Genomic DNA, 10,589 nt, shown 5'->3' with positions numbered 1-10,589 from the left:
TAATTTCCACTGAGGGGTGATTATCGACTCCCCGAATGCCGCCAGCTTTTAATACCAGCTTTTAATCCGCTTTAATTACTTGGTTGTAATTCCGTTCTTGCGAGGGCTGATGAGTGTGGTTCGCTCCGTGTCCAATTCCAAAAAGAAATATATTTTTCTAGTCTGGTGGTATGTGACCACCGATTATTTTATCGTATGTCAGTGTGGGCGTTTTCATAGTGGCCATGTCAATTCGTGTCTATACTGATATAATCGTTCGTGTCTTGAATAACTATTGGTTACGTACATTCATCTGGCAATACCCCCCCCTCCCCCCCCCATTTTGAAGTTTACCTTTGACAGTTTTGTTATATTTACATTTCTCATAATAATAATCTTATGTCTATTATTTGGCCAATAAAAATAACACAGGTCAACAACGTTTTGTTCTAGGAAAGTGTAGGGTCATTTTGGAAGTATTTTTTTGCGTAGAATCCGAATCCGGGGTTTAAATTGCTCTATCACGTCAGGAGATTTGAAATATCCTAACCTAAAAGTGCAAAAACGCTGTTTTTGCCCATTTTTGAGGTTATGTAGCTACGCAGATTTTGCTCTTCATAAAAAAGTAAACGTAGTATTTTAAAGTATAAGTCTTCCTCTTTTAAATGCCGTTGAGTTTGCTTAAATATCTTTATTTTTCACTGAGATATCGCATTTTGAAGTTTCCATGTTTGTGAATTTTTCGATATTCGAAAATCCATTGAGATAACATGAGACGTGATACGGTCGATTACATTCACAAACATGGAGACTTTAAAATGCGATATCTCAGTGAAAAATTAAGATATTTGAGCGAACTCAACGGCATTTAAAAGAGGAAGACTTATACTTTAAAATACCGCGTCTACTTTTTTATGAAGAGCAAAATCTTCGTAGCTACATAACCTCAAAAATGGGCAAAAACAGCGTTTTTTGCACTTTTAGGTTAGGATATCTCAAAGTCCTGACGTGATAAAGCAATTTAAACCCCGGATTCGGATTCTACGCAAAAAATTACTTCGGAAATGACACTACACTTTTATAGAACATTCCGAACCCATTTTTTTGCAGACCTGTGTAATAGATCACTTCATTATACTAAGATTGAGTGGGCTAAAAAACTTTTTCTAGAGAGCGTAAATAGAAAGTGAATTATTTTAATGAAATTTTGCAGAATTTTCTTAAATTTTGCACAAGGTTTGGAACTCTGATTTTTGGGGATTTTTGTGTAGAATTGACCATATTTTTATAAAAAATTACCGAAAACTAAAATATTTAAAAAATAGTTGCCCGTATTGTAAAAAATTCGTTGTACCTAAACTTTGTTGACTGACTGTATTAAGGTAGCTGTACTGGATTGCATAAAAAAAAATTAATTTGTCTTTTCTTAAAAAAAAAGGTAGCTCTGGTGGCTTGCATTTTTAAATAAATTTAGTGAGAAAGTGATAATTATTTTGACACTTTTTTTTTAAATGCCTATTTCTGCAACTGCATTGCCTTTCTCAATTGTCCTTCAGGATCTTGGCCTTTGTTTATGGAATCACTAAGTATAATGATTATTAAGCAACTCAAAAACTATACCAGATTGATTACCGACGTATCCTTTTGAGAGGTAGCCGCACCCTTATAAGAGGAATAAGACGCAAACTTTTAAGGTCAAAGTTTCAGTAGGCTGCGTATGTATGGCCTTTTCAATTTTATAAATTATCATTATTTTTAAGTGGAAAAATAAAACTCAATAATAATTCATAAAATAATGATTAAATGCTGATTTAAATTATTTTTCTCATAATGATTACCTTCCCTGCGTTTAAAATTTGAAATAAAATAGTTTAGTGAAAGTACCACATTTCATTGCTTTTGGACTGGTGCGTGACTAGTTACTATCGGACTGGTTCGTTTTTGGCGAAAAAGAACTAGTACTGAATTAGAAATTTGGTTCACAGGGAAGTAACATTATTTGGAATTTTGGAAAATGGGCGTAATACCGTCCACATATGCCTAAATATATAAGTTTATCTCATTATGTCTTAGTGAACGTTCTATCGAAGATGTTAAAAATAGGGGTAGGCCACACCTTCTTACCATATAGCGGTAGTTTTCGGAAATGTGAAAGACATATATTTCATACTTGCGCCGGGTATTCAATGTTCGGCTCCGCCCGAACTTAGACTTTCTTACTTCTTCCTAATAAACATAATCGTAGTACAAAGCTCAATAACAATATAAAGATAAAATGTTAGTAAACCACAATAAAATTTACAAATACATAGTTTAGGATGAGCTTGCCTGAAACTATACAATAAAACATAGCGGCCTTTATTTCCTTTTGTCGGTAGGCTTGATTTCTTAAAAAAGGGAAAGGCTGTTGTATACATTTTAGAATGCATCCAAAACGCTTCGTGTTTTATTCCAATTAACAACATTAAACTTAACACTTGATTCCCTTTACTATAAGAATAAATTCAAATTAGTGATTTTTAATGCATAAAGCCCGCGGGCGGCAGAAAATGATTTTTAGCGAAATTTTTGGAAAATGAGCGTGTCACCGCCCACTGACGCCTACATATGTGTATATCGGTACCCGGTTTATCAATTTCTACCAAACTCGGCACATTTAGCAACCTTGGCGCAAAAAAGCAATATGTTGAAAATTTTTTAAATCGGACTTAACTTACTGCCACTTACCATATAACGGTAAATTTTAGAAATACGAAAACTCCGGTCTTTCAATAACTAAAGATGCCAACTTGCAACAATCTTTTAACAAGACACAAGATTATTGATTTTTGTTAAATGGGCTTGGCACCACCCACTTATGACTACAGAAATATATATCGATAACCGTCTTACCGATTTCCACCAAATTTTGTCCAATTATTTCAATATATCATAGCATATTATTGAAACTGTTTGACAGTGGGAAAAATACTCTTCTTAAAAAACGATATTTAATACGCGCGCCGGCTATATAAAGTTCGGTTTCACCCGAACTTATACTTCTTTGATTGTTTTTATTTTGTGTTTGTATGAGTAGACAGAACTTTGCAACGTTCCGAATAAATAAAAATATTTTCAGTCAGTTTCCAGGGCAGTTAAAAAAATGAGTATAATTTTCGTCACGAAATTGATATCATAAATTTTGTGTTTCTAGTTCAGCTTTCGTCACCCGAAAATTTTACCTCAAAGAGATGTTTTATTTGATATCAATTATTTTGGGATAGCAAATTTAAAATCGACGAAAATCCAAACAAAAATCTAAATGTTTTATTTCTCTCAAATAAATTGCTAAAAACGCTATATGTGACCTGGTCTACGGAAAGGGGGCTTAGGTGTCAAAAAATCAATTTTCACTTTTTGGTTGATTCGGATGGAAGATGAGATGCTTTTTCACGTGAAGAAAAGCAGAAAATCCTAACTTGCTTAGAAGTGTACTAAAAATGTAGAGAAAGAAGAGTAAAAATACGACAAAATATAATTTATTGGTAATGAACAAAATACATTGAATTATAAGCTATAAAGACATGATTATACACTAGAAAAACGTATTATGGGCCAAAAATAATAATGCTGAGTAGTTTATGTATTTTTCTTTGTTGTCGTTTTCCTTCAGATCTTTTTACGTGTTGATCACGTTGTTGATTACGTGTTCGGTATCATCTTCTGCCTGAGATACACATACTTCGTCTTCATCATCATCGCTCTCTTCATAGTTTTCATCATCGTTTTCATCATCCTTTTCATGGAAATATTGTCCGTATACGGCACTGAACTCCTCATCAACACTCATGTTTCATTTCATGCGAAATGCGAAGACGATAATCAACAGAAACAGTAAACGTCACTTCTTCAGTGTTACTTTTTTAAATGTTCCACACTAGCAACTTACACGATGAACTATAATAATATTCCGACCAACAACAACACTTACTGGACCAACAACAACACTTACTGGACGTCCGGCGCGGAGAACAATTAACGAGATAATGAGAAACTGACGAAACGAGTTGCTTACTTTTAACAGCTTTTTCACAGAAAACTAGTTTTCGCACGTAAGCTCCCTTTTCGTAGACCAGGTCACATATAAATCTAAATGACTTATTCAAATATTTAACATTGATTTCAATTCCATTGAAACATATGATTTTTCGAATACAAAATAAAGCGACAAAAGATAATTATATCCTTCGTATCAAAAAAAAATTTAAATAAAAAAAGATTAAATGTGAAAAATGATATAAACGTAGCATCTTTGTACCAACTAGGGATTTTGCGAATGTGAAATTTTAGACATCCGCGGATGCGAATGCGGATGTGGATGTCAAGTATTTTTAAGAAATAATCCCGTAAGCAAATTAAGTTATTTAGGTAAATAAAAAAATGGAAAAGTTAGTAATTATAAGTAATTTTTATTTTATTTAGTACTTGAATTTAAAAATTGGAACATTATATTTAATAAAAAGTAATGAGAATTGCATCGGGGTTGAAAATGTCGGTTGTATCCTCCTGACTTTCATATTCACTTGAAGAATCTAGCATAATGGTGAGATCGTTGTTTAAACAGCGCTTACAAGCCAAACCAGATGTGCCAGGTTTTTCTAAAGAATTTTAAAAAGAATTCCTTTGGCTGTTTCAGAATTTGGGGAACCTGTAACGTCATCAGCGTTTTTCGATCTTAGTTTTTGTAATTCACTTTTAATACTTTCTTCTGCGAGTGGTTTGAAAAATTTGTGCTTATAGCGAGCTAAATAGGTGGATAAAGAAAATAAATTATTATTTGCCAGGAGTGAAAGTTTTGAACAAAATTCTTTTTTCAAAATCGTGGCTGCCAGCGGAATCGGATCAGAATATTGTTATTTTTTTTTTTAAAACTACCCCGTTTAAGATTTGAATTATTAGAATCACGAATGATGAGAGTCTCAGATAGTTACGTAATTCTTACCTAATAAAGGTCAGACCTATAGCTTTTTGATTATTTTAGCATCGATTCTCTTTATAGCTAAATGTTGAAAATTTCTGATGGAAATCCCTATTCTAGGAGCTTAAGCTTTGACTTTAAATAGCAAAGAAGGGAGACGTAGCAGAACAGTTTTACCACAGAGGATTTTAGCCAAGAATATGTATTTCTCTAAGGGCGTGTGTGAATCGGTAACAAAGTTCGCGGCAAGTAAATTTTTGACGAGTATGAGCTGAATAAAATTTCAGTAGCTCATGAGGCTAGTGAAATTTTTGACAAATGCATAGACAATTTTGACAATCGCAAAGATTGTCGCTTTGTGTAATTTTTCGTAAAACAAAAGCTTAAATTGATGAATTGCAATCAATGATGGTAGATGTTTTCTTAAAATATTAATTTCACTTCAATTTGTAATAGTTTATTCCGAATAAATCTGTGGTTGTCAAAAATTTAGTGCTGTCAAAAAATATTTCATTTCACACAACAGATTGGCAAAACTGTCTCACCAAAGTAAAAATATTATTCAACAGCTTTCCCCCATAGAACTTTGTTACCGATTCACACACGCCCTATGAAAAAAATAGTGCCCGACAAGTAAAAAAATTACTGTTTTTTAAATCTTTGCTTAAAATAAATTTGCCAAAGAGTCCCATTTGAAATGATCACGACAATTTGGTTTAAAATTACAGTGCCCACTTTCTTCTTTTATGTCCATTAACTTTTTTAAGATTGGTCCAAAAAAATCAAATTAAAAAAAGAAACCTATGCAGGTATTTAAAGCACAGAAAACAAAAAAAATATTATTAAAAGGACAATGTTCTCTGTTACGTAATATGTTTAAAGACATTTTTATCAAAGTTGATAGTTTTGTTTTGCCAGTTTTGTTTCACAAAGCTACAATATGTCATTTTGTTTGCCAGATATACGTTTCATCGGTGCACTTGCAAAACATTCGCATTCGCGAAAGCTCCGCATTGATTATTGTGAATGCGAATGCTAAAATTAATGCGGAAGCTTCGCAGTTGCGAATGCGAATGCGAATATTCGCAACAACCCTGGTACCAACATAAGATACAATAACCAACTGTATTCGTCTCATTCTCTACGCTGTACACATGTGTTTTTTAAGATGTTTCACTTCTATGACGAGTACGGTGCGGCACTCGCCCTTTTCAATCATGCGTTTTTGCTCTGTGGCAATTTATACATAGTTTGTAGCGGCCCATAAAGTGAACTAAATGCATTCATTCATACGTATGTATGCATATTGTGTACATACTTATAATTAGGTTAGGTTAGGTTACACTGGCCGGCTGATGCGCCTTACAAAGACCCGTTGGTCCTTTGTAGTGCCAGATGCAGGTCCGTTTCACTGCGATCTAAAGTACTCGTCATATAGGACGTCAACGCTTTTTGCGAAGTTCAAGAGAGCCTTAACTTCCAGTTTCTAAGCCTCCTCTAGTCCTTTGAACTGCGCGGCTCCGAGATATCTAAGACGAGTTCTAGCTAAGGCCGGACAGAAACAGAGGAGATGTTCTAATGTCTCACTCATGCCTTCCTCCCTGCACTTCCTGCATGCGTCACTGCTACTAATGCCCATTCTGCTTGCATGGGATGCCAGTAGGTTGTGGCCTGTCATTAGGCCAACAACTGTACTGCAATCCCTACGTGACCGTGTAAGCAAGAAATTGGTGTTTCCTTTGCTGCTATTTCACATGATCTTGGTGGTTTGGCATGTCGCTAATGCGTTCCACCTCACCCTGATCCGGCGCGCAGCTCTTTCGGGAATTTCATTATAGATCGTTTTTAGTGACTTTTGTATTTCCTGTACTGGTTCGCTAGCAAGACGGATGGCATTTTTGGCAATCTCATCAGCTATTTTGTTGCCCATAAAGCCCTTGTGGCCTGGAACCCAGTATATATGCAGCCGTTTACCCTCGGCCGCCCTGTTTACTGCTTCCCTGCTTCTAAGGACAATACGCCATACGATGTGAGATTATAGCCTTGATCGCCGCCTCGATATCGACATATATATTGATATTTTTTATATAGTTTCCTGCGTTACTAGCTATCTCAGCAGCTTTCCCTATAGCGAAGACTTCCGCCTGGAAAATACTGCAGTACTATAGAAGCTTGAAGGGTTCCCTCCGCCGCCCACTCCATTAGCCATTTTAGATCCATCCGTGTAGATGTTATACGTTCCGCTGGCGGGGCGCATGCTCCTGCGCCATCCGCCCTCCTTAAACGTAGCTTGTAACCTTCTTCCCCAGAAGAAGCGTGGGCTATGTGGTCTATTTCGTCCTCCATCCCCCTGCATATCGAACTGTGCCGGAAGGTTGTAGCGGAGAATTCACCTAAGGGCATCAATCTCATAGCGTACTTCGCTGCAGTGCTCTCCACTCTGATGTCGATTGGTGGTAGGTCAAGCAACCTTTCAATTGCCGCCGTTGGAGTGGTCCTTAGCGCTCCTGTTATGCACAGTGCAGCGAGCTGCTGTAATCGCTTCAATGGTTTTCTATACGAGATTTGGTTGGCAGCGGTCCACCATACCAGAGCGCCGTAGAGCAATATCGGCTTAACTACCGCTATGTAACACCAATGCATGAGGCCAGGGGATAGGCTCCATGCGGTACAAGTATAGTAACTTGATACGGGTGTATACGGATTTTCCCATGAATTTATTATTATTATTATTATTTATTTAGAATTAAAAATTAATTTTAAGACTAAAGGGAGAAGGGGCTGAGCACTAGCTGCTGTGGCTATCGGCTCTCCCATGAATTTAATTGTAATTTATTGCAGTTTTTTTTTACCTTTATACTTCACTTTTTAACACTATTTTGCTTTTCAGCAAATTCGCCAGAGTTCCAAGGATAGTACTGGCTCTTCCGATACGGATAGCTCGAGTGATGATGAGTCTATTCCAAATGTGGCGCCCAATCCTCCAGTTGGCACTGATCCAACAGCAGAAAAACCACAAAAGGAAACTGAAGCGGCCGCTGAACTTTCAGCGCTAGTTAATTATGTGGAACCGGTACATTTCTATACTTTCGAAAATGCGGAAAGTAAGTGCAAAGTAAAAAGTATAAGCCGTGTGTACATTTAAATGTACATTTACTACTAATCAAATTCAATTTGACTATCATAGAAAAAAATCGGTGCTACGAGATGTCTTCATTTGATGAAAAACAAGCTACAGCTCTGCTCAAAGAACGACCGATTGAATTTGTCAACTATAATAAACACCAGCTTTCCCGAGTTTATCCAACCGGTACCCGTTTCGATAGTTCTAACTTTATGCCACAGGTTAGTTGAGCTTTTCAAGCGCCTTATTGCAAATATTACATTAAAGGAATTATTGCATATTTACGTATTGTATGAAGCTTTTCTGGAATGCTGGCTGCCAGTTAGTTGCTCTCAACTATCAAACTTTAGATTTAGCTATGCAATTAAATCTGGGCATCTTCGAATACAATGATCGATCAGGGTATTTGTTGAAGCCGGAGTTTATGCGACGCACCGATCGTCGATTGGACCCTTTTGCGGAGAGCACGGTACTATATATTAGATTTCTTGTTTTTTTTTTTATCTGATATGGTTGTAAATGGCGCTATTGCAGGTTGATGGTATCATAGCAGGAACTGTGTCCATAATGGTGTTGTCTGGACAATTTTTAACTGATAAACGTGTGGGTACTTACGTTGAAGTGGATATGTTCGGGTTGCCGGCAGATACTGTGAGAAAGCGATTTCGGACGCGGATCGTGCGAGATAATGGTCTCAATCCAGTTTATGGCGAGGAGCCGTTTGTTTTCAAAAAGGTAATCAACCCACTTATTTTTGCCAAGTTTGAGTCTCCTTTAGATTATATTTAAACATATAGTAACGGTGAGTATCCGTCCTTTGCTTGTAAGGCCAGTCGTTTATTTTGCCCCTCTGTACTTTATCAATATTTACTAAATAAAGGACGCATATTGTCTTTATTTCTTACACTGTCTTTAAACGAGCGCTGGATTGTTTCAATGGTAAATTTCTAAATAAGTAATACCTAATAACCAAATCTAGAAGATAAAGAAATGTTCCCATTTTTAAGGTTTTTTTTATTTTTTCAATAGCGACACAGGCGTAAATCTTTCCTTTTTCAATATTGTTTAATAAAAAAAAAAATCATAATGGCGTGTGGTAAAAGATTTTTATTATGTATTTTTCAAAGAAACATAACATTGACAAAATAAAATACATTTAATGTACACAAATCACACGTGAACATTTAAAAGATCGTGCATTTATGCAAGCACAAGTGATAGCTGCACTTTTAAATGAAAATTTGCTAGTAGAAGTGCAAACAATTTAAACCACAAATTACTTAAATACTAGTATTAAAAAAGTGAAAATAGTGGGAGTTTCTGTAAACATATCTGTTTCTTAGGATCTTCGCAAAGTTTCATGAGAAAATTCGTTATAGTTTTGTTAAAACACGCGCATGTCGATGCACACTAAAGTCTACCCATGTATTTTATATAAACGTATCAAAAAAGGACTAAATTTTCTGCTGAACTTCACAAGCGAGAGATATAAGGCAAAAATTAACAAATTATATTCGTATTAATATGAAAAACAGCAAAACTTTAATCAGAAATAATTTTGCACATGAGACCAGGGAAGCCAACTTGTGGGGAACTCCCCGATTTGCGGGGAGTTTCAATTTGCGTGGGAATCGGGGAAAGGACCGTTTTTTGTGTGGAGTTTCATTTTGCGTGGGAAATCGGGGCTTGAATTGTGAGGAATTAAGTGTTAACTAATTTTTTCTTTTTTTGCTTCACTAATTTCATAATGACTTAAAAAAGTTACATAAGAAATGCAGCTGCAACTAAAAGTACTGATTACGCAATAGGGCGGGTCGAAAATCTAGTTTATCTCAAATCTCTTGGTAATAGTGAAAATATATTGTATCATGAAGACAACAACAAGCCTGCAAAATATTGGTATTTTATTTTAATTGTAAGAGCCCGCGCATCGACCGCCAAGTGACCCACGGCACACTAGTCGAATAAGACCAGTTCTTGTTCAGCAAAATGTTTCGTGCATATTATTAGATAATGAATCCGTTAACGCAAAAGATAAAGTCAAATATCATTTCTCGCAGCCCTTTAGCTAATCGTTAAACTCAAAGTTATCTGTTTTCAATAAAATTTTAATTGTTCTCTTGATAATTGCACTGGCCTATAGTCAAAAGAATAAAAAGAACAAGTAAGAAAGTCTAAGTTCGGGCGGAGCCGAACATTAAATACCCGGCGCAAGTATTAAATATATGTTTTTTCACCCTTCCGAAACCTTCCGCTAGATGGTAAGCCGAGGTGTATCAATTTTGAGTAAATTAGCGTCCTTCAATTTCACGACCGCTGTTAAGAAAAAACCTTTTTTCTATATTTTTTGCGATGTTGCTTTGACCAGGGTTTGAACCCAGGCGTTGCGGAGTGGAAGCGCGCACTGCTTACCACTACACCACAGCGGCCGACATTTTTATACCCGAGCGCACTTGTGCACAAGGGTATATTAATTTTGTTCACATAACGGTTGTTTGTAACAGCCAAAACGAATCGAGATAGATATAG

General features: G+C 36.0%; 1 protein-coding gene across 1 annotated transcript in view; it reads left to right on the top strand.

Moving 5' to 3' along the window:
• Positions 1-10,589, top strand: part of LOC108359608 (1-phosphatidylinositol 4,5-bisphosphate phosphodiesterase classes I and II-like) — a 191,035-nt gene that overhangs the window by 31,973 nt on the left and 148,473 nt on the right. Inside the window, exons 3-6 of the mRNA XM_017611533.1 lie at positions 7,827-8,040; positions 8,124-8,281; positions 8,359-8,529; positions 8,595-8,795. Of these exons, the coding sequence (XP_017467022.1) occupies positions 7,827-8,040; positions 8,124-8,281; positions 8,359-8,529; positions 8,595-8,795 (744 nt within the window). The remainder of the gene's footprint in view (positions 1-7,826; positions 8,041-8,123; positions 8,282-8,358; positions 8,530-8,594; positions 8,796-10,589) is intronic.

Source organism: Rhagoletis zephyria, unplaced genomic scaffold, assembly GCF_001687245.7.
Source record: "Rhagoletis zephyria isolate East Lansing unplaced genomic scaffold, Rhagoletis_zephyria_1.1 Rzeph_scaffold_00420, whole genome shotgun sequence".
Lineage (NCBI taxonomy): Eukaryota > Metazoa > Arthropoda > Insecta > Diptera > Tephritidae > Rhagoletis > Rhagoletis zephyria.
This window is presented reverse-complemented; position numbering and strand designations above follow the sequence as displayed.